At 43.3% G+C, this 24279-nt stretch overlaps 3 protein-coding genes and 1 pseudogene across 4 annotated transcripts; 3 read left to right on the top strand and 1 right to left on the bottom strand.

Moving 5' to 3' along the window:
- Positions 1 to 263: 263 nt before the first annotated feature.
- On the bottom strand, positions 264 to 5017 carry mks1 (MKS transition zone complex subunit 1). Of its 2 annotated transcripts, none has more exons than XM_028421555.1 (18): positions 4681 to 5017; positions 4416 to 4537; positions 4264 to 4319; positions 4013 to 4180; positions 3723 to 3823; positions 3450 to 3578; positions 3235 to 3339; positions 3020 to 3128; positions 2849 to 2905; positions 2308 to 2350; positions 2160 to 2222; positions 2005 to 2075; positions 1856 to 1925; positions 1668 to 1775; positions 1312 to 1445; positions 1138 to 1220; positions 938 to 1035; positions 264 to 819 (listed from the first exon to the last, which is right to left on the bottom strand). In XM_028421555.1, exons 1-18 carry the CDS (start codon positions 4755 to 4757, stop codon positions 725 to 727), a joined length of 1689 nt encoding a protein of 562 aa, XP_028277356.1. In that variant the 5' UTR covers positions 4758 to 5017; the 3' UTR covers positions 264 to 724. The 2 variants fall into 2 exon arrangements, with proteins under 2 accessions (XP_028277356.1, XP_028277357.1); XM_028421556.1 differs by having other exon boundaries at positions 3723 to 3820.
- Positions 5018 to 5205: 188 nt separating this feature from the next.
- LOC114446463 (G protein-activated inward rectifier potassium channel 4-like) lies at positions 5206 to 14921 on the top strand (annotated as a pseudogene).
- zw10 (zw10 kinetochore protein) lies at positions 5351 to 11083 on the top strand. The gene is made up of 16 exons (XM_028421547.1): positions 5351 to 5590; positions 6041 to 6175; positions 6271 to 6372; positions 6508 to 6585; positions 6789 to 6948; positions 7194 to 7346; positions 7429 to 7626; positions 7712 to 7848; positions 7938 to 8120; positions 8210 to 8433; positions 8613 to 8684; positions 8767 to 8936; positions 9120 to 9250; positions 9366 to 9497; positions 10227 to 10429; positions 10504 to 11083. Exons 1-16 carry the CDS (start codon positions 5486 to 5488, stop codon positions 10622 to 10624), a joined length of 2304 nt encoding a protein of 767 aa, XP_028277348.1. The 5' UTR covers positions 5351 to 5485; the 3' UTR covers positions 10625 to 11083.
- A 498-nt stretch (positions 14922 to 15419) lies between the features above and the next one.
- pom121 (POM121 transmembrane nucleoporin) lies at positions 15420 to 24205 on the top strand. The gene is made up of 13 exons (XM_028421535.1): positions 15420 to 15997; positions 16767 to 16973; positions 17086 to 17235; positions 17446 to 17526; positions 17630 to 17801; positions 17893 to 17981; positions 18062 to 18141; positions 20077 to 20198; positions 20287 to 20386; positions 20490 to 20765; positions 20854 to 22317; positions 22447 to 22545; positions 22683 to 24205. The coding sequence occupies exons 1-13, from the start codon at positions 15468 to 15470 to the stop codon at positions 22787 to 22789; spliced, it is 3477 nt and encodes a 1158-aa protein (XP_028277336.1). The 5' UTR covers positions 15420 to 15467; the 3' UTR covers positions 22790 to 24205.
- Positions 24206 to 24279: the final 74 nt, after the last annotated feature.

Genomic DNA, 24279 nt, shown 5'->3' with positions numbered 1-24279 from the left:
AATGGAACATGTTTGAATTACTGTTCTGCAACATATTTAATTTTTTTTTGCTCCACAGTAAGAAAACAGTCAGTGTATGTTAGTGCTACCAACATCTGCATTTATTGGCAAAATATAAGGGTGTGTGTCTATGATTTTGTGTAATTAGACTTTTATTACTGATTGCACATTGAACTTGTTGTTAAAACAGTATATATGACTGTAAACAACTTGCCACTGAATGACACATCACTCAAATTAAAATGCTTTGTGGTCACATTTATTGAGAAAAAGACTGAAATATTTAGACCTATGACAAATCAGAATTACTGCCAGGCAGATGACAGAAGTAGTTATAGTTAGATATAGTTCCCTTGTGTATAAAAAACAGAAATGGCTCTTAAATCTAATAATTATATACAATTTGAATAAAAGTGGCTAAATCACAAACAAAACTCGTCATCTTTCATATAAAAATGTTTACATTTTTAAGTTTTCAAACACTCACTGCCTATAATACTAAAAAATAAACTATTAAAACTATCAAAACAATGCTCCGCCAGATGAAACCATACTTAGTAGGCATATTGGCGCTGCTTTAATTACTACATAAATTTACACCTTAATTACTCCTCCGTATGTCAGATATAGACACAGAACTAGTTACAGTACATGATGTATATCAAAGCCTCATTTCCATACTTGCTTGTAATGACACCTAAGTGAACAGCAACCACTTTATCTATCATTCAATTTGCAGTTGGGAAGTGGTGCTGATGAGATCTCTTGGAAGACTTTCTCTGGCCTCTTGCATCTTTCTCCTGGCCCTCTGAAAAGCCTCTGATAGAGAAGAAAAAAGTTAAACAACTGACTTTTTTGTTTTGTCATTTAGTACAAAACATTCTACAACAAAGATATTCGATGATACTGAACATAATTCTTTGTCAGATTTTTTTACCTAGGATTGTGCAAACAGCTCCTTGCTGACTAAATCCTCCCAGCTGGTCAAAAACTTTCTGTCTCCTCTTCTTCATCATGGTGGCGTCAACAAAAGCCCTGCAACATGGACATGATTAAACAGCGCTGTATTAAAATTATTTTATTTAAACATTTTTTAGAAATATCTGTAGTATGATGTTAAGTCTATCCTCTACTTGCCTGGCCTGCTGGATGCAGTGGAGGTTGAAGGTGACACTTCCTGTGGTTTCAGTACAAAAGCCTAAGCGGCTCAGCCTCTCTCCCTGCAGCCACACATGGACATAATAAAATATGATTGATTTATACGCCAAGATATGAAAAACTGGAACATGTATTCACTGCATTTGAACCCACCTTGAAGGTCCCCGGTATTCTGACATAGCTGTGGTCCTCGAGCTCCGGGGAACCTCCAATAAAGAAGCGCCTCAGTGCAGACACGGTGCCCGTCTGAAGGGGTCTCCACGTGTGACATGTGACTGTGTGCTTACCTGGTGCACACAACATAACATAAAACAGGCAAATAAGACCAAGGAAATGAGTGATTAGTTGAACATTTTACAACTAATCTCAACCATTTCTTTTGAAATTAAACAACCAAAAGTCCAAACACAATGTCAATACTTGTTTTAGCTCTTCACATGATTAAACAAAATCATCATTAAAAAAACAAATAACTATTTTTCTAATTGAAATCCACCAGTTATCCATACCAGGTATAGCAGGAAAAAGCAGATAACCATAGCCCTCGGTGCGATAGCGCTGCCAGGAGTCCAGAGAGAGAACCTTGAAGTACAGCACTGGCCACTGCAGTATGGATTCTAAAGTTAGGAAGAGAAACATGCATCAGTCAAACACTGTAAATGACGTTAACCACTTAAACGTCACAACTGACACTGACCCTCGCTCTCTTTCTCACTCATGTAGAAAGCCTCGAAGTTGAAGGGGTAACTAAAGAAAGCAATGTTTTCCTGTTGGCAGAGAAGACTTTGTGGGTTTTTACAAATATCAGAAGCCGCACTCTGAATCAGGTTCCTTTAAAACACTTACCTTCCCCAGTGTTTTGGTCCGGCAGGTCTGTGTAACGCCTGACAGAGACTGGAATGGCAAGCTGGACCAATCTAAAACAGCCACAATGATTACAAGATTAAGCAGGAAACTTTATTTTAAAGCTCCTTATAATGTCAAGTAAGTATATGACTCACTGTTGGGCAGCTCCATGAAGAAGTGGATGTACAGGTTATCATATTCGAAGCCTTTTGCTGCGACTGGGGAGAAGAGGAAAGAGGGATAAGATGTACGTTTAAATGCTCGTGTTAGTTTGAATGGTAATAACCACAGTCAACTTCTCACCTATCTCTCCGTTCATAACGTAACGCAGAATACCTACAGGAGGCTGGAGGAGAGACATCCGGTCAGTGCATTTCAAGACATTGAATTTAAAGGTAGGGTAGGAGATTTCATTCTGATGCACTTTTTGTTAAATTAGTGTAACTTCTCTTTACAATCCGATAGCAACTGATTAGTTCAGCAGTTTCTCTTTAAAACGAAGAATATGAATCATCTGTGGAAGCTATAAAACGCTAAAAACATCAGCCAATCCTCCGGGTGGACCCTGCGTGGAGTATTGGCTGGTTGTCACTCTCTTCCTGCTCTGCGCGCACCAGAGAGGTACGTGCATGATGGCCGAAGTCACAGACCGCAGCTCGTCTTCAGGTAAAGTCCCATGTGATTGGGAGGCGTGGCTTCGGGGTGAGCTCCGAGAGAAAGGGGCGTATGTTTACTTTTGAAATCTGGCTGACTCTCACTGAGTTTTCAAAATCTCCTACCCTACCTTTAAGGTTAGATAAAAGAGCAATTTCACACTAGGCCTTATCCTTATTTAATTTCTTACCATTTCAAAATCTGGTCCAACGAGGCTGTTGAGATACTCCTTGTGCCTCACATACAACTACAAACAGAGAACAACCGACCTGTCAATTGACTCTATGATCAATGATTTTGAACATTAAACATTATATGCTCCATAGTTCTTTGGATCTGAGACAAGGGGGTTTGAACTCACGTCTTTGTACATGTTCTGCTCTCTGTCCTTTTCCTCTGGTTTCATGAATGTGGACACGTTCTCCAGAGTAAGACGCCAGGCTTCCCTCTTCTCCCCATCTGTCACAATCCTGCACCGACATCAAACTGGCTGTCAGCCGATTCATTGTGTTTTTTTCATTGATGACATCAGTCGAAACAGCTGCTACTGCGGCTCCACGGATGTTGTGAACTTGCCTGTATGGCTCTTTGTCTTTGTTGAAGTCAGGTTTTATGATGACGGTTCCACAGTTGTCTGCTTTTATAGTCACCAGCAAACACTCATGTGCCTTATTTCCCAGCCTGATAAGGAAAGACACACAGCATCCACATTAAGATGCAGTCTGGTATCAGCAGAAGGATACGAGAGACTGAAATGAAGTAAAACTGAGTCTTGGTATCAGCTGTCTTACTTTCCAGTCGGGCCCAGGTCTCCCATGATGTGCATGGTCTGCATGGCATTATTCACCACATGGCTGTTCTTCATAAACTCGTCTGTCGGCTCCCAGTTGACAATTTTTGACTTAGGGACGCTAGAATCCCTGCAAAAAACAAGAGAACCATAAGATCACATGACATGTCGACTCTCTGATGATTAATAAATATCAATTGGATTATTACTGTTTCTTACTATAATTTTAATCTTAACTAGTTAAAATGTCACAAGTTAGTATTTAATAACCTACATGGTGCGCCTTTCTTGTCGTCTGTGTCTCACGTTTGCCATCCTTTCAGCCAGGAATGTGGGACTGGATTTGGTGGTGGTCAGTAGATCAGTGGTGTGCTGCTTTCAAGATAAAAAATAATAAGAACTTTAAATAAGGGTAAAGATATCCCAGCCTTATGTGTTACCTGTTGAAAACACTCATTGCCACACGCTGTGGTCTGGATGTTAAACATCAAACATCAGCCTATAATTCTGTAATGTGTTGTACCGGATGATGGTGTTTGACTTGTACAATAGAGCACAACCTACCAGCTCATGGAAAGGAAGACAGCTGGTGTAGCGGTCGTGATCAGTATAGGTGAAAATCCTGTGATTACGCCGGCCCTTACCCCTGCTGAGGGCCTTAACTTCTTTGTGGTACTGATGCTCCAAAGGGGTGTGACAGTTTTCCTCATCCTGAAAATCCTGAATCTCCAACTGGAACCATGGACAGGAAGAAAAGTTGGTTTTTATTCAATTTGTTTCTGTGTAAAGAGGACATTTAACACTAAACGGACTACCTGACTGAAGAGTTTCTCCTGCCAGCCAACCACCACCACCTCCTCCTCATTATCACCTACATAGCAAGCAGAGAAATGTACATGTTATTAGATTATACTTTGAAGGAATCATGTCCAAAAACACAAACCTAACCAGCAGTAATATATTTTACCGGTCTGGTCTTGTGAGGTGAGAGTTTCCAGCTCAATGGCTCCTCTGTCTTCTTGGGACAGAACTTGCTGCTGGAGGTGCTGGGAAAGAGCTGCTGTGGAGGTCACCCTCTCTATACGCACTCTACAGTAGATAAATAAATGGACACTGAATATGAAATAATGTGCAGAACCACATTCTCAGAGCAACCTAGTCACACACTGTACAAACCCTAGGAAATGCTAACACGCTGAAGTTAGAGAACAACTTAATCGTTAGCCACTTACTTTATCCTCAAGTTTTTCACAGCATCTCGAGACCGATATACAGCTTCTCCTGTGTCTATGTTCCAACTGTCTGCCATGCTGAGCAGCCAAACATCCACGAAAGGCCAATGGATTAATGTTAGCTACTAGCACCTTTGACTAGCTAGCGTTTAACATATAGCTAACGTTCTATTTTACGGCCTCATCACAAACAGCTCAACGCGTTTTTACACGTAAGCAGCAAAAATATGATGCTTATTAATGTGCGGAGCGGCGACCATGAGAAGCTAACAAACGTAGAAGCTAAGCACGAAATACGGCAAAGTAAGCAATAGTTGTCGTTGCCATAGAGATTCTAGAGATTTCTTCCTCGTGTGTAAATTTATCGGTGGTCCTCATAGCAGCTTACAAGAACATTATCGCCACCTATTGTCAAACCGGGATCAGCACAGTGAGAATAATAACATTTTTTTTACAGTAGTGGAATGTGCAATTTCAATCTAACGTACTCAGACAAATATAAGCAACTCATAAATTGCAGTTTATATGTTAAGAGTAATATGCAGCTCGTCACATTTAAAATAACGAAGAAGAAACCAGAGGAGGCGGGGCTCTACGGAAACAGTAGAGGGCAGCAATACGCTACGAAAGCGTCTAGTCTGTCTCAAACCAAAGAAGAAGTAGAAGAAGAAGAGGAGGCGGGGCGGGCAGTACCAGTCGCCGACATCCCGGAGCCAATCAGGCCGCCTGGCGGGTCTTGAGTTGTTGTTGTGCTGACCTGTCACAGTTTTGTTAAAACGTTATAACGTTACTGTTACTGTACAGCATGGCGTCGTTTGTGACTGAAGTGCTCGCCAGTTCTGGCAAACTGGAGAAAGAGGACCTGTCCAGTAAAATAGGCAAAATGTCACGAAAAGTGGAGGATACGAAGGTAACCCGCTAGCTAGCATAGCATGGGCTAACGGTAGGCTAAGTAAAGTTTGAACTGGTGTTAGCTGCTAGCGCCTCTACCACTGCTAGCTAATTTTAGTGACATTATAAAGTAACGCTCAGCAGCAAGTAACGATAGTCATACCTTTAGCTAACACATGGTAGTCTGTAAAGTGAGTTCGAAGCTAGCTTACTATATTTCTTAATAGCAAGAGTATTAGCCATGACTGCTGGGTTACGTGGCTCCTTTCCTAGATTAGTATGTATTCCTATTAGACTATGGTTGAAGAATTTGGCGTAATTCAGTTATGAACCTCCATAATACATATTAAAAAGCCAAAAATAGATCAATGTTGCAGCAAATAAAAGTTTAATAAATAATCATTATAAATGAATTAAATCATTATAAATGTATATTTGTAGTAAAAGTAACCTAATTGTCTTTTCCCAGGAGGAAGTATGTGACATGATAAACAAACGTTATGGTGACTTCTTGCCCTGCCTTCAAGGTTCAGAGGAGCTGATGGTACAAGTCAATGCAGTCTCCAAAGAAATGGATGCTCTTAAAAACTGTATCGAGAATGAGGTATATATCAACATTATGAGGCAGGTTCTGTTCAAGATGTATTTACAGCAATCCCAGGGTTTTTAACCCCTTGGTGTTTTTATGTGTGGATACAGGTGCAGCAGAATATGCATGTGGCTGTGACCGAATATACAAAACTGAAGCAACAGTTGGAAAAAAATACTATAATCATATCAATGCTTCAACACCTAAAAGAGGTAAGTTATGCTTGACAATTTATTGAAGAATGCTAATGTAAATAAACGGATTTAATGTCTGATCTCTGTTATGAAAATACCCAGAAATATAAGCTGTGTAATGATTTGTTCACTGACATGTTCTGTGTGATTCAGTTTCACGATGCAATGGAAGAGTTCAGCAAGGCTTTACCGGAGAAGAAGTATGTTGATGCAGCAAACCACCTGGAGAAGGTAAGGGCTTTTCAATACTTTAAAACATGGTTGACATGCAGTGAAATGAACATGTCACACCTTTAACTAACAGGAAAAATATTCTGTATATTTGTTGTTCTGTAGCCTGGTTGCGATAGTGGAACTTGTTTTCTCATCATCTGGAAACTTTGTGCTTAAAGTGCACACAATTGTGTTGACTGATGGATTATATGTTTTTACAGGCACGGGAGAGTGTGGATTCACTGAAGGGATGGAAGACTTCTCAGCTTCCTCTGCTCAGTGCTCTGAGCTCTGAGTTGACTGTGCAGAGAGAAAACTTAATTTACCACCTAGGAGACGAGTGGAAGCGCCTCGTCGTCTGGAAATTACCATCCTCTAAGGGTAAATGCCTCAAGAAAACTGGTTCAATATTTTATTGTGTCATATGTTATGTCAGGGAAACTGTTTGCTAAGCACAATCTGCTTCTCTTCCATGCAGTTATCAAACATTAATGTTCATACCTGCCTCAGCCTATACAGCAGGATGCATCTTATAAACAAGTCTTTTACTGGCATTTCTTATTTTGTAGAAAAACTTGAAATGTTTTTGTCTGAGCATAGCTATGATGCTGTGTGTATGCTTATAGAGCCTGCAGGTCAGAAGTGCTTCCTGAAGGTGGAGCTGAATCTGAGCAATGCTTCCAGTAAGGGTGATGGACCAAAACCAGCTGCCCTGCTGTGCTGTGTCCTGCAAGCCCTGGCCATCCAGGGAGACCTACAGCACAAGATGAAGCTCTTCAGTAAGAAAAAGCAACACAGCTCACTGTTAAATATGCCGTAGACAGGATCACTATCTGTTTATTTATTACTGTTGTGGTTCAGGCCAGGTGCTGTTGAAGAACATGCTGAAGCCGCTGGTGATGTATGCATCGCTGTCAGTGAGAGTATCCGAGCAGCCCGGTGAGGGAACCACTTTGGCCTTGCAGTGTTTGGAGGAGAGCAATGAGGAACGGTCCACACCTTCACAGGTCTACAGCAAACTGCTGCTGGTGCTCACAACACTACACTCACACCTGCTAGGTAAAGTATGGCTGTGTACTTTAAAGTTTAACCCATGCGTACTTTAAAGTTTTTAATAATGTGTGAATTGGCTGCTGTTTTTCAGATGTGTCCATTGGGGATAAAAGACTCTCTGCAATCCTGGGGGAGTTGATTTGGGAGGAGCTGTCTCAGTGCATCACCCATGAGTGTCTGGTGTACTCAATCCCCACCAACAACAACCAGCTGGAGAAATACAGCACTGTATGAAACAGCTGTTTGTGTAGTGTTTTGATACTGTGCAACACACATATTATTATAATGAGAGACCATTTTACATGTGTTACTTTCAGGTGATTAAGGAAACGGAGGAGTTTGAGAAGTCTTTGAAGGAGATGGAGTATCTGCAGGGTGATTCCACAGATCTGCTCAAATATGCCAGGGATGTCAACTGTCACTTTGCTAGCAAAAAGTGCAGAGATGTCATCGTGGCAGCCCGCAAACTCATGACCTCCAAAATGCACAACACTGTCAAAGTAGGTATGAGTGACCTGAGGTGGAAGACGGAAATCCCTGCATTTTTTTTAGTTTTCTTCTTATACACCTTTCATACTTTCTCTGTTAGATCACACCAGACTCGAAGTTGCGTCTCCCAAAGTTGCCAGCTCCAAGTTCGGAGGTGAAGCTGAAGCAGGAGACCACGAAGGAGGAGGTGACCATGGAGAACTCCAAGCAGCTGTCTGCATGGAGTCTGCGTCTGCCAGCCTGTCGCATCAGTGAGTCAGTGCAGCAGCTGATGGAGCTAGCACTGAACACCCTGTGTGAGGCTGTGGGAAGCTCCACACAATGGTAGGTTACAGGGCTCGGAGAGCATGGTGACTTTTGTATGGTATACCCTGTGATGGCAGACTAAAGCTGCTTTAGCATGACTTTATACTCTTTGATCTGTGAAAGTGATACAGCTGCATCCTGCTGTCTGAACGTCGGCTTAATATTTCATTATCGATCTCTCTGTTCTTCTCTTTCAGCACGTTACAACTCTTCTTTACCGTAAGAAACATTTTCCAGCTGTTCTATGATGTTGTACCGACATACCACAAGTAAGCATATTTTTGTCACATACTGCAACACACCAACACATTTCCACCTGCAGGTGTAAATGCTTCTCTTTACTCCGTCCAGGGAGAACCTGCTCAAGTTTCCTCACCTAGCTGCCATCCAGCACAACAACTGCATGTACCTGGCTCACCACCTGCTCACCCTTGGCCACCATTTCAGAGCCCACCTGCCGCAGCCCCTTAGCGAGGGTGTTGCCACATTTGTCGACATGGTGCCTGGATTCAGGAAGCTGGGTAAGCAAGTTACACTGTGATTCTGTTTACTTATAATGTCAGAATCAGTTTGTGGTTTTGTTGACCTGCAATTTGGCCCAAACTTACAAACAATATCTCAATACTTAACATGCAAATTCCCCTAAAAGACAAGCATGTTTGTGTCTCCGCTGGCATTAACCGTTTCTGTCATTTTTCCTGTAGGTGCCCAGTGTTTCTTAACGCAGCTGAATGTTCAGAGAGCTGAACTGCTGGAAAGACTTTCCACCGCTCAGAACTTCTGCAATCTAGATGATGAAGACAACTACATTGCAGCCAGCAAAGCTGTACGACAGGTAAAGAGGAAAAACTAGAAAAGTAAATCTCTTAAAATTTGTGCTTACTAAAGTCACCGTAAAACACACAGATACAAATGAATGCACTTGTGCTTCTCTTCTTCTGTCATCGCAGGTCATCCATCAGTTGAAACAGCTGGGTACAGTATGGCAGGATGTCCTTCCAGTAAGCATCTATTGTAAAGCAATGGGAAACCTCCTCAACACTGCCATCTCAGAAATCATCGCCAAAATCATGATGCTCGAGGTCGGTCTTCTCCCGTTATTATTATTATGATGATGAAGGAAAATAACAGGAATGTTTTTAAAATTATTTTTACAGTCATACATTTGTAAGCAACCGTTTGTAGTAGTTAAATCTCTCCTGAGGCAAAAAAACTGACCAAAACATTAAGAAAACATTAAGGAGGGTGATTCTATTATGGGAGATCTGCTAAATTCAGACTCATGTGGCACTTTTTCAGGTTGATAAATTTAATCTCAATTCAAAAAGTAAAAGATTCTTTAAAGGTAGGGATGGAGATGGAGTCAGCCAGATTTTGAAAGTAAACACACGCCCCGTTCTCTCGGAGCTCACCCCGAAGCCACGCCTCCCAATCACATGGACGCGCATTACCTGAAGACGAGCTGCGGTCTGTGACTTCAGCCATCATGCACGTACCTCTCTGGTGCGCGCAGAGCAGGAAGAGAGTGACAACCAGCCAATACTCCGCGCAGGGTCCACCCGGAGGATTGGCTGATGTTTTTAGCGTTTTATAGCTTCCACAGATGATTCATATTCTTCGTTTTAATGCGAAACTGCCGAACTAATCGGTTGCTATCGGATTGTAAAGAGAAGTTTCACTAATTTAACAAAAAGTGCATCAGAATGAAATCTCCTACCCTACTTTTAACACTTTCAAAACAGAATGTAAGATGCTTTGTCACTCACTTCTTACATAATTAAGGATTTTATTGGTCATTTAAATATTTGCAGGATATTTCCTCTGAGGATGGGGAGCACCTCCACACTCTGTGCCAAAGCATCATTGAGGAAGGCCCGCTGGTCTTCATCCCTCTGGCTGAGGAAAACAAGAACAAGAAATATCAGGAGGAAGTCCCCCTCTACGTGAAGAAGTGGGGCACATTCAAGGAGCTCGTCATCGTGCTGCGGGCCAACCTGCAGGAGATCGTCGACAGGTAAGAAGACAACTTCAAAACAACAACACAATGATCAAACTTGAAGCTGATTTGTCTGTGATTCTTCTCCACAGGTGGGCTGACGGTAAAGGTCCGCTGGCAGTGGAGTTCTCTAGTTCCGAGGTGAAGAGCCTGATCAGAGCCTTGTTTCAGAACACTGAGAGGAGAGCTGTCGCTCTGACCAAAATCAAATAGACTCTTGAAGTGAATGACCAACAACTATAGCACTGTGTCCTCTGAGGGAACATATCATACATACATGTATTCATTTCCATTTCCTGATGTGTCTGTTAGGCTGAACAGTTTGTCACAGAGATGTTTGTGAGATGTGGGAATGCAAGCTGGGACATGCTCAGATTGCAATTAGTCCTACAGAGATTACACCAAGACTTCTTTACATCAGCCTTGGTCATACAGCTCTGTGTGTTGTGCAACCAGCACTTTACCATCTGTTGACATGTGATTCAGCATTCGGGGTTAACTCTGCTGCACATTGTTAATCTAACTTGAGCTGGTTTCAGATGAGGTTTCAGCTTCTCTGTACTGATGGCGGTGTGTTTGGTGATATTTGTTTGAACCAAATGCTTCAGAATGACCATGATGTGATAAACAGCCCACAGCTCTTACAGGCCATTAAACTGAACTCTTCTGCAATGTATTTTTCTTTTTTTTTTAATTGACTCAGGTCCTCAGAGTAAAAAGCATACTAATACCTGTCTGTTGCTGTGAACAACAATACTCCAAAATAAATATTTATGTTTTACAAATCACTGTAAGCACAACAAAAATCAGAGGACAATCCATCCAAGTCTAAATCCATGAAAGCGTCCTGTTCAAAGAATGTTAATATATTTATATATTCATTGGAGTTTACTACAGCTGTGACATCATCTCCGGAGTCACCACACATTTTGCTTTTTGTTGTAAGTGATGAAGGGGGAGGAGACAAACAGCTGGACAGTGACGCAGCAGCTCTTCACCTCAAACTGTCTCTGCTTCATCAAACTGCTGTACTTTCCATCATGCTCTGCAGAGGTATGTGACATTTTCATAATTTTTGTGGTGATACTTAAGTGCATTTTTTTTAAATGTTTCATGTTCAGCATTTCAAAACAGTTTATATTTTATATTTAGTCATCTGTGAATATGAGAAAAAACATCAAATCCTCACATTAGAAAAGAAAGTAAGAATATTTTACCTCTTTGGTTACTAAACAAAAATGTAAAGGATCAAATTTTAATTTTCAAGATGGTGCTGGGAAAAAATAATATTGATACATAGAAATTCTGTTGCATATTTCTTTAAAAAAAACTTTTTATGTCATTAAAGTTGTAGAAAACAGTCCGATATATAAAGAGATTTTTATTACTAATACTTGTGTTACATTTAAATACTGCAGGACAAATAAAAAGATACATGTTCTGATTATTAACATGAGTAGGAAAAACAATTGTATGTTTGAGCCTGTTCCCTCAGAGTGAAATCCCGTGTCCATGTGCCTCACAGATGGGGCACATGTGCAGTCAGTGACACATTGCTGTGTGGGTGTGAGTGTGATGCAGGGAGCGCTGCAACGCTCAAAGAGTTGAAAGTTCACAAAGACAAGTGAATTGACCGCAGTTCATTTGGCCACATCTGGACAATGCTTCCCTCTAAACCTTCAGTCAGTAATCTTTTTCAAATCCATCATGTTCTTTGGTGTTTCTCAGATTAAGTTTGAGGCTTAGCAATAATCCCTACATGAGCAGTAAATTCAGGCTGTGACCAAGACACTGATCAGATCACTTCAGACTGTGTTAGAAACATGCAGTATTTGTTCTTCTGTACTGTACTTAAGTCAATTGTTACGTATTTATACTTAAGTAAAAATATTACACTTATATATACTATACTACACTTACACACATTTGCAGCTATTACGTATACTTTCTACTTAACTACTCCACCTAGATATTGAGAGACAACTCATTGTGTGAGTACATTTACTGTTAATACTTTAGTAAATTTAAGAGTACTTAAGACTTTCACTTAAGTAAGATTGTTGATGTAGCACTTCTACTTTTACTTAAGTATACATTTTTCTGGGTAATTGCACTTTTACTTAAGTACCAAGCTTCAGTACTTCCTCCACCGCTGCTTTTCAGCACATCATGCACCGTCACAGCTTAGGCCTATCTGCATGTGCATTCTATCTGGGGTCACCTCTGGGATCTTTATATTTGATGGGCAGTTAAATATAAATAACAGTTGCTTTTCTTTTTGTTGCAGCTTATTGCAATGTCTCCTGTAAAAAGGTTCATGGAAGCAGCATTAACAGAGGAGGTGTGTCTGCTGTTTTCTTTGCAGAAGCACAGCCTGAGGAGTAACCCACACCCTGACACCCTCAGCAATGATCTCCACTGTGATATGCAGCAGAGAGACGCTACAAAACCTTCAGTCCAACGGTCACATCAGGAGCCCCATCAGGGTCGAGCCTCGCAGGAACTCCATTCCTCCGACACAGACGCTCACCGCCAAACACCTGCTGGCGTACCTGCCCAGAACTCAAACAGAATCAATCCGCTACTCCCCCTACAGCTACAAGGTACAGTTCATGTTAGACTAATCAAGACGTTCATGTTCGAAGTCGTGTTCAGGTTTGATAATTTCACAGAAATGGATGCTGCTCTTGTGCTAAATTCATCTGAACCCAGTTAGAATGAACAGAAATGTGAAGGCATGTGTAGCCTGGCTCTGAAAAACACACTTAGTTCTGGTTGCCTACAGGGTGTGTCCAGTCCAGACATTTTAAATTTTAATTAAATATAATTTCTTTCATTTCAGGCTGCTGTTAAATCTCCTGTTGCCACCATGATGATTACAAAAAGAGCCTCTCTCATCCACAACTATGTTAACGGCCCATCACTCCCGCCATCCCATGACGTGTCCTCCTCCCAGACCCAGAGTCCCACGAGCCAGCCCCCCCAAGCACTTCCTTTGGCTAAACCAGAACTTACCCCACAACCTGTGGTCCAAGCAGCTCCCCTGGAACCCGTGGAAGAGACGCCAAAACGTCAGCGGTCCCATCGCAGAAGTCACCTCAAACGTTTCAGCTCCAGGTGGCAGTCCATTGGCTCCACTGGCAGCATGTCACTCTCCACAGCAGAGAAGCTGCATGTTGCAAAGAGCCACAAGAAGCGCTGTAAGCTGCTGGGTGATGAGCACTCGTTATACATCACTACCAGCAATCAGCGCCAGCGTTATGTCACCAAGGATGGCAAGTGCAGGGTCAACCTGGGGCCTATTGTAGACAAGAGTCGATTCCTCTCAGATATCTTCACCACACTGGTGGATCTCAAGTATCGCTGGTTCCTGCTCGTCTTCACCACATGCTACATTCTCACATGGGTGGCCTTTGGAGGAATTTATTTCCTCGGGGCCTGGTTGCGTGGAGACATTGCACATGTCGACGACCCCGAGTGGCTGGCATGCTATGAAAATGTAGACAGTTTCCTCTCAGCCCTGCTTCTCTCACTGGAGAGCCAGAGGACCATTGGGTACGGCTCCAGGATGGTGACAGCCAACTGTCCTGAGGGCACAGTGCTCCTAATGATTCAGTCCATCCTGGGCTCCATCATTGATGCCCTGATGGTGGGCTGCATGTTTGTTAAAATCTCCCGGCCGCAGCAGAGAGCCCAGACTCTGATCTTCAGCAAGCACTGTGTCATCTGTGAGCGGGACGACAAGTTGTGCATGCTTTTCCGCATTGGTGATCTGCGAGAGAGCCACATGGTGGATGCCAAGATCAGGGCCAAACTAATCAAGTCCAGGCAGACCAAGGAGGGCGAGTTCATCCCACTGGAGCAGTCGGAGATCAATCTGGGCTACGACACCGGTGGAGACAGGCTGCTGCTGGTTGAGCCCCAGACCATCACACATGTCATCAATGAAAACAGCCCCTTCTGGGAGGTGGGAGCCGAACGTCTGAAGAGGGAGACGTTTGAGATCATTATCATCCTGGAGGGCATCGTGGAAGCTTCAGGTTAGTATTCATAAATAATGCACAGTTATAACACTCCCTCTTTGTCCAGGAGACCAATTTCATTGAGGTGGAGCTAGATAGAAAGAGCAGGCTTGGTCTCTTAATCCCTTTCAGATTACCTTTGCAAATCTAAAATGTGGCATTATAGCACATAGTCAGTCCTGATGACTGACTACGTGCTAATTTGAAAAAATACCAATACAAGTGTGCTGGTATTTTTCCAAAGAAGGGGCATTTGTTCAACCCTCATGAGGATTTGTTGCACTGCAGGTATGACATGCCAGGCGAGGACATCCTACACGGAGGATGAGATCCTGTGGGGCCATCGGTTTGAATCGTGCATTTCCTTGGAGAAGGGAGCATTTCGTGTGGATTACAGTGCATTTGACAAAACCTTTGAGGTCCAAATGTCTCTGCTCAGCGCCAAAGACAGAGGCACTGCAAAGGACCACTGCAAAGAAAGTGAATGAAGGGGGATTGTTTACAAATTAAATAAATTGTTTATCACTTTTAATCTTGTGGTACCCACTATTTTACTTGTTTTGTTGTATGTGTAATAATGTGTTGAACATAATATGTCATTAAATTTGTTTGTTTTGTATAAATTATATTACAGTAAAAATAAACAAATAAAAACCCTGTCAAACTAATTATTTTTCCTCTTTTTATTTTCTTTTTTCTGGATATTTTGGTAAGAGTGCTGGAGTAGCAGCAGAGCTATATTATATTACAAATTATGTTTGTATTATATTATATAAAAGAAGATATTTCTTATTCTATGTAAATAATTTAGTCTAGAAACTAGAAAAGGGCATTTCCTGAAGAAAATGCAAGTTTGGTGAAGGACACACAGAGGAATACAAAGCTCGGTAGATGTGCTCTGTGTGCCAGCTCGGTAGATGGCGGTAATGCGCACGAACCTCAAATATGAACACCCTAAACTCAACAGAAGAAAAAGTGAAGTCAGAAGAACAGCATGATGGGATACAAGAGTCCTCCGGCGGCGCGCTGCCGCCATGTCACCTAGAGAGAAACATTTAGCTCTACTCTCCGCTTTTGGCGTAGTTACTCTTGCTTTTTATTATATTCCTACTTTTCTTTATGCGACTTTGTTTCTTGGAGTTTGTTGTATTGCGTGCTACTATTACAGTGGAGAACCTCTTCCCGCCAGGTTAGGCCCGAATCCACGGGCTGGGCTGAACGTGCTCCGGCGCTGGTTGTGGGGTTGGGGGGTGACCGGCGTTTCGGTCCCCGCACGGAGGAGAGCGAAGAGTAGCAACAGAAACGAGCCCCGGGAATCAGAGAGACACTTTAGACAAAGCTTCGGAGAAACTGGGATTTATCGGAGGGAAGCTTTAGCAAGTGACTCCTTTTTATTTAGCCCCCGGGATTTGCTCATGGGGAGTTACATCGGGAAACCCGAAAGTCCAACCGCCGACTATGGAAGGCCGAGAGCTGGAAGAAATCCTCGAGAACAACTACGGGAAAGACTCGCCAGACCCAACCATGCGGTTTATACTCCAAACAGGAGGCTTTCATTTGCTGGGTAAGTTCACAACATCATGCTACATCAGTGTACGCTAGCAGCGACCGTTGGAGCCGGTACTGATGTTAGCATCCAAGGGAGAAAGATTCTTGGCGGGTTTTAACGGCTCTCACAATTAAGCAACATGCTTTGCATTGATGGATTTATACATATCTGTGTTTAAATTCTTTACATGATGTACAAAAAGCTCATTCAGTTTCTCAAAAAGTATAAAAGTAAGCAGGTTCAGGTGTTTCCAAAGGTCTGGTAGTGTCAAGTTGTGAATTGTTTGTCATTATTTGAAACTGTGCTTGTATTTGTTTTGAAAAACCCTTTTATAACAAACTGTAAACTATATTAGGCTTTTTACCCAAACAGGAGGATAAAGATATTGGCCTATTTCCATCACTGTGGCTGTTGTTTACATTGTCCCAACCTCTACAGGCTGCCACAAATATCCAGTGACATTTAGAAATAATAGAATTATAATTACCCTAACAGACAGCACGTTTTAAATATTATAAGTCTGTGACATCTGTTTTTGGTTTCCCTGTGTACAACACCACACAAAATGTTGTTTATAGTCTTTCAAAGTTGTCGTGTGTGTATAGATAGGGAGATGTGTCCTGTTGTGGACAAATAAAATTAGTCAAACGGGAGACCTTATTTTTATTTTATCTATTTCCAATAGCATCTTTAAAACTACTTTTTGTAATGTGAAAAATGTTTGCCATTTGCCCAGGGTTGACGTATGTTGTATCTGTTGTTGCGTATTGCTTCCCCTCTGTAGGGAGCCCTTGGGTGCAACGGGAAGGTTTACCATCACCCCTCAGCGCCACTACCCCTTGCAGCAGCCGGGTGTCTCTTCAGTGGGAGTCCTACCTCCCGTCAAGTGGGATGGCTTCAGAAAGAAAAGCGTCCTCAGCCCTCGAAATTCCCCAGCTGCCCACAGTCCTGTTACTGTTAAGATCGCCAGGCCTAACCACAACAGCCCCAGGTATTTACACTCGCTGTGCATTGTGTACTATTGGGGGAAAAAAATCAATATAGTCTGTCCTTAAGCTTTCAAACACATACCACAGATGTATTGTCTCCTGTTTTTTTGTCAGTATGGCTCATCTGAGTTGTGCAAGTCTTGCCAAGGCCCCTATAGACCCCTGCTCCAGGGAAAGTGTCCTCAGGGTGTTAAAGGAAAGCCGCAAGAGAGAAGTGGAGGACGAGGAAACGAGCTTCACAATGGAGCAGAGAAGCAAAAGAAGGTACAAGGCTGACACTGAGCCTGAATGACAGTTTCAGTTATTCAATAGTCGCTTCAAGATGTACTTTGGTCTGTGACTCGCACATTGTGGGGTGTTTGCAATTAGAAACTTATACCTTTGTCTTTTTAATAGTAACCAAGTTATTGCACATTAAAGGATTTGGTTGGTTGAGGTGTTTTAATCTTTTTCTTTTCCTTTTTATTTCCCAAGGCGTAACGACAGTGGTGGAAGTGCGCACTCTGCTTTTGAGCCTCTCTTGCCCAATGGAACACCATCACAGCTGGTTCCTAAGTGAGTTTTGGGGAGCAGCATCACACTGTGACATCTTTGGGGAAAAAAAAAACACAGCACACAGTGAAGTGTAGATAGAGATGCTTATACTTTCTTTCTCTAGGCCAGGAAACCTGAAAAGAGGGATGTCTTCGATGGCAGAGGAGTCCATCATGAAGAGGTCTCGCACCTCCTCCATCAGCTCTGGAAGTGGAGTTCATGCACCCAGAGGAACTCCGGGTACCCGGAGAAACGCTATCCAGAGTTCCTACAGCTCTTCATTAGGACTCGGCCAGGTGACACTTCACCTTCTGCCTTAACGTGTAAATGACTGTGCAGAAGATAGAGAGAAGTTGTGAAGCTTTATGTCCCTGTTTACCTACACAGTGGAAGAGGCCGTCAGCACCCAGCTCCCCTCTGTCCAGCCCTGGATCCTCTCGTTCTCAGACTCCCGATGGAGCCTCCAAAAGAGCCAGGTATGTCTCGGCTGGTTTCCTGCTTGTCATCCTACATTTTCCCAAGTGCTACAGTATGTAACTTGTTGTGTCATTACCAGGGAGGATGACTGGCAGTCTCCCAGCTCAGCATCCTCAGTGAGATCTGACCACACTCCCTCTGACAAGGCACCTGTTACTTGTAAGTATGCTTTTTCTTATGTAGTTGAAAACAGTTCCTCAGGCTTTGAAGTGCTGTTATGAGTAGAAGGTTATTAAAGTTCAGACAGCACTTGCATAATAATTTAATTAACAATTAAATTTGCTACTTTTTCTAGCTTAGAGGTCAGATTAGTTGGATTTCATTTCATATTGGATGTTTCGGCTGATTTCCTTGTAGATCTAGGATCTATTTTTGTTTCCAGTTGTCCAACATGGGGATTAGCTGTGTGGGAGTCCTCTGCTTTAAACCTCTTGATTAAGTGCAGTATCCCAGTATTAAGCTGTTGACATAGGATACATGTCAAGCACTGCAGCTTTCGCAGATTCTGGTCTTACATGGCATTCTCTGCAAATGGCCTCTTCACTGTTGTAATTTAGGGCAACATCTCTCTACATGTGGCATTATTTGTATGAAATTTGAACAAAAAGTCTTATTGTCATTTATAGTCTCAGGGCTCTAGACTAACTTTTTGCACTGGTTGCACTGGTGCGCCTAACTTTTTTTCTTAGGTGCACCAGCACAAAAATTAGGTGCACCGCATCACACTTAATCTGTATATTTTTGTACGCATCAGTACATTTTGTACATATAAATAGGCTTAATAATCACATAACATCTTAAAATGAATTTGGACCTTGTATAATGAACACAGTTAAATAAAAAGTATTTTAAATGCCGATAAAGTACTGATAGTACTCATTCAAATTATGGACAAACTAGCCAACAAGTCTGCCTGTCAGAAATCCATAATGAAGATTCAAAGTTCATACAGCACTCTTCAGTTCCCTGTCTGCTTTCTCTCTGTATTTTCTGGCTGTCACTCCTCACTTATCTATCTGCCAATGTGAATTAAAAATGATTAAAATTATATACACCATTATTTATTTAATAGTTGTGATTGAGATATATATTTTGTTTTCTTCAACACGTTTCTAATGCAGCTACAGTATCTCTTCTCTCATCTTCCTCACCTCTCTTCCTCTCTGCCTCTGTCTCCTCTCTTTCTAAAGCTGAGCTCCAGCTGACAGACTTTTCATTCTGTTACAGTTTAGCTGTATGCAGATATCATACTGGCAGACAATGGTCCACTATAGCAGGTTAACAATACTTTTTAAATGGGCGTTAGTCATGTAACCATGTACTATAACTCCTTAAAACCTGCTGTCAGTCAGAGTGACTCAGCCTTCATGGATGAACTACGCAGGTCAGATGATACTGTCCTCAGACCTGTTGTTCAGTCTGTTATAATGCTACGAGCACGTCACGCCCCCTCCCCGAACTTTGCCGGCTCGTTATCATCCGTCATTCAGGTCAACAGCAAATTAGCAAAACCCGCATAGTAGCAACAAATCCTGCTCCTCCGCTGCATGTTCACCTGAACTGCGGTTTCTGCAGCGAAACGTCTTTAATACCTGTCTGCCTGTGTGCGCGCTGCAGTGAGAGGGTCGTATGAGTTTTGCACACACTTTTCAAAAAGTCCGGGCTGAAACGAGCTTTGTTCTTGTTCCCGATACCTCGGGGAACAGATCTCTCTGTTCTCGTGCAGTATGGAACAAGCTTTAGCGCACAGCATCAGCTCTGCGCAGCATATGTCCGTGTTCTTCTTCTTCTGGATTTCCTGCGGTCTCTGCTGACCGCAGCAAACATGTTTTCAAAGATACACACACACGCAGGGCCCCGCCCTTCACGGTCTCTGATTGGTTTAGACCACGATAAGAGCCTGATGTGTGTCTGTTGTTGGACCACGGGGAATGTATCTCCCTCTAACAGCTGGTCGTACCGGTGTGACCTCTGATATTTTTTGGTTGCACCTTTGAGAAATTAGGTCGCATTTGCGACCAAAATGGTCGCACTCTAGAGCCCTGTAGTCTTAAGAGTCTTAGATTTATTGTCTGACATGTTATGATGTTGCAGCCAAACAGACTCCAGTCCCCAAGATCCCAGTCACTAGCTCTACAGACTCAACTGGTAGTGGTGGGAAGAGAAAACGGAAGATCCAGCTCGTGTCCAGCAACCGGGATGATCAGATCTCTCTGGTAAAGGGTGCAGCATTCTCAGAGTTGACAAGAATCAGTTCATGTACAGCTCTGGTAATTGTGTCTTTTTACCGTTGTTGATTTGCAGCCCCCGCCTCCTGAGCTGGGCTACACCGTCACTGTAAAAGATCTGGATGAGGAGAAAAAGGCTGCCATAAGTAAAATCCAGAAGGTCCTGGAGACACCTGGTGAGCATAGCCTTTTACTGTTTTACTATGCACAACGGAAGCAACCTGGAAGTAGCAGTCATACTAAACAAAAAACATCCTGTCTGTCTTAATTTCTGATTAGCTCCAGAGCCAGAGAAGCCTGCAGCTCCCCTAGCCACCATGTCCACCCAACCTGCCCCCTCCTCTACCATCTCTACTTCCACCACCACCCTAAGCAGCCTTCTGGCAACCCCTCTGTCCACATCATCTAGCGCTGTCATCCCAGTTATTAACCTGGATCCCAGCCCAGGAAGCAGTGTCAGCACAACACCTGCAGCATCCAGCCCACTGCTGGAGGCTCTGAAGATGAAGATGAGTGCTCCTGCTAGCTCCGCATCTGCTACCAGTACAATTACAGGTATGATCAACGAACTGAAAGTGTTAATTGATCAGATTTCTATACTACATCTTCAACATTTTATATGTGTCATTTCTTGTGCCTGTAGCACCTGCATCAACCACACCTGTACAACTCAGCGGCCCAAGCCTAAAGATTTCAATTGCAGCAGATTCTCGGCAACTTCCTCCTGCCTCCCAGCCTCAGTCCTCCTCTTCTGGTGGGCAGCAGTCCTCTGCCTTTACCCAGGTGCTGACTCAGGTCTCCAAGGGTTCCAGCAGCACCCCACCTGTAGCAGCAGCAGCAGGCCTGCTTGGGATCACTGGCCAGATCAGCACCCCCTCTGCTTCTTTCGCCTCTAACCCCATCACCTCCACAATTGTCTCAGCCAGCATCTCTGGGTCGGCCAGCAGCACCAACCCTCTACTGGCTTCAGGATTCAAGCCCATCTTTGCTGTCGCCGCCACCACAGTGTCAACTACATCAGCTGCAGAAAGCAAACCTCCTGTCCAAAGTTTTAAGTCCATCTTTGGTGATGCTGCTCCACCTGCTGGCTTTGGACAGCCCTCATCTCTCACAGCCGCCAACACGGCCTCTACTGTTGCTTCAAGTACTACATCGTCAATATTTGGTGGATTAACAAGCAGCAGCATGGTTGCTCCACCCAGTTATCCTGGTCTGACAAAAGCCACCACAGGCTCCACCACCACTACACAGCCTGAAGCTCCAGCAGCTGTGAAATCCCTCTTTGGAAACTGGTCCACACCATCCACAACTAGCACCAGCTCTTCAGCCCCAGTGCAGGCACCTAATACAGGGAGCACATTTCAGTTCGGAGCGGGTACCACCACCACTGCAGCACCTGCTACACTTGCTGCACCTGCTGCTGCTACCACGACCTCCAGCAACAGCACCTTTGGATTTGGCGCCCCACAGCCAGATCCTCAAGCTGCCAGTCAGAAGATGTTTTTATTTGGCCAACAAGCATCCAACCAGAACACAACCACTGCTTCATTTGGAGGCTTTGGCATGACCAACACAGCCTCCACCACTGCTGCCGCCCCCACCACCCAGTCTAATTTTACCTTTGGAAAATCAGCATTTGAAGCACCTGCATCACAGTCAGCATTTGGCTCCTCGGCTGCGCCATCAAAAGCTTTCGCCTTTGGAGGCAGTGGAGCATCATCTACACCTGTCTCCACCCCTGCCCCACCACCTTTCCCATTTGGTGCAGCCGCCACCACCACAGCAACCACCTTTGGGACCCCAGCTAAACCAGCATTTGGAGGCAGCTCCACTGGTTTTGCTTTTGGTGGCACAACCACTCCTTCAGCTGCACCAACCTTCGGTGCAGCAACCCAAGCTCAAAGCTCCTCCTCTAATACCTTCACGTTTGGCAGCGGTGCCCCTCCTCAGCCTCAGCCCCCCGGCCCTGCTCAGCCAGCATCTGGTGGATTTATCTTTGGTGCTACCTTGTCATGCCCCCAGTTTGGGACACCAGTGTCCAATAATCCTGCACCACAGATGGGAAGCTTCAACTTTGGGGCTGCTGCTACAGAGAAACCAGCTTTTGGTAAGAAATGCAGTCTTTTTGCATTGTTTGGGGGGGGGGGGGGGGGGGGGGGGCTGATGTTGACACTGTCTTTGTGCCAGTTGCATTTGGTGGTTGTTTGGTTTAATTAAGTGTGTGCTTTCTCTGCAGGGTCGTCGACTCCATCCTTTGGCCAGGCTGCTGCTGCAGGTCCAATTCCCTTTGGAAGTCCTGGAACTCCAGTGCAAGGCTTCAACGCTGTTCCATTTGGTAGGTCAACGAGGTTGTTGTTTTTTTTTTTAGATGAGGATAGTGATGCTCCCTGCTTAATGTGTAAGCCATGATGTGGATTAGTCAAGAGTTTCTGTGTAGTAAGTAAATGCCTCCTAAAACACATTTTCCTTCAGGTTCAGGATCTCCAGCAGCCCCCTCGTTCTCTATTGGAGCCGGGTCAAAACCCTCTGGAGCGCGTCAGAGGCTGCAGGCGCGGAGGCAACACAACAGGAAGAAGTAATCTGCTACATGGTCCAATGTCGCTTTCAGAGGACTGCAGCTGTTGCTGCTACAGCTAATCTGGCTAACTATTGCTCTGTTCTAAGCCCAACATCCCCCAGTCAGGCTGACACTATACCCTCTGCTTCCCTTGTTCCTTCCTCTCCTCCTGTGGGTTGTGCTGGCCCGAAGCATTTGTGTTTGCAGGAGTTAGAAAGAGCACACCAGCTGGCTGAGTTCATGGCTGCCTAGATGACTACATGACCAGGAGAGGGAATGTAGCATCAAGGAGAAAGGATACATGACGATGTACTATACTTGAAGAGAAAGAGAAAAGACGATTGAATAGTTTGATTCTGAACAAAAGCATATCCAAAGTTCTTTTTCCTTTTACAGTACACGGACACTCCCATTGGTTCGTCTTAAGGAGAAAGCTGAGTCAAAGACATGGGGCCTTGGCTCAAACATTTATTTTTTTACGTAAAGTGCTCACTGGTTTGTATGTTAGCAAATATTTGAGTATATTTGAATGAGTCTGAATAGGGTGAAATGCACAGTTGATTCAGATGAGGTACACAACACTGCAGTGTAAATGTAAAGTTATGAGACATTTGCATTTAAATTATTTTTTTAATTGGCCGTCTGATCCTGAATGGTAAATGGTGTGTTTCTGCACTCAAAGGGGCGACTTAGTAAATGTCTTAACGTAGTTTGTGCAGACCCTTGTGTTCTTGTTTCATACTCTTTGTCATTGCAAGCATTCCCAGAGTCCTCCTGTGGATGGCCTTTTTTGATAGCGATTGCCAATACTGATGTAGTTAGCGGCTCAGTATGTAATTAGGATGACTACTTTTGACTTGTGCTGACAAACCAAAGCCAACTCTTCAACTGTTCATGCCTGTGAAAAGAATCTGTGATCTCTGAATCCTGAGATGTGTGTTTGTGCCAGACTACCTCTTTTGTTTCCTTCCAGGCACTGAATCATTGTTCACTGAAATAATAGCAGTTTTGACAGAATTGAGTCGATTTTAGCTTCAGTTACTGTTAATACAGATGTAACATTATAAATAAATAAATAGTGAGTCTTTAAATATCTGCACAGCAACACATTATCCCAACTTCTGAAATCACTGTTACAGTAGATCACAGTAGACCATATTAACCTAACATCGCATTTATTAAAAAAGTCTACAGTTTGTTGAGTTGGAGCCCTTATCTGCTTGGTATTACAGAAGATCTCACGATGACGCAGGGATTTTTATTTTATCGTTTCCTACTTTCACCATGATCAGTTGATGTCAGCTGTTTTATCAGAATGAAATCTGTTTTCAGTAATAATCTGCTCGTGTGAAAAGTGAGCAGGGATGGAGTTTTTGACAGTCACATTTTGAATTAATAAAACCTGAGATTTGGATGTGGATGTTCCAACAAGAACACACTCAAGGTCTGTTTTTTCTTCTCTAATGACCATGTGACCAGAGCCACCCTCCGCACAGCTTTATATTGACATCA

This window comes from Parambassis ranga, chromosome 14, assembly GCF_900634625.1.
Source record: "Parambassis ranga chromosome 14, fParRan2.1, whole genome shotgun sequence".
NCBI lineage: Eukaryota > Metazoa > Chordata > Actinopteri > Ambassidae > Parambassis > Parambassis ranga.
This window is presented reverse-complemented; position numbering and strand designations above follow the sequence as displayed.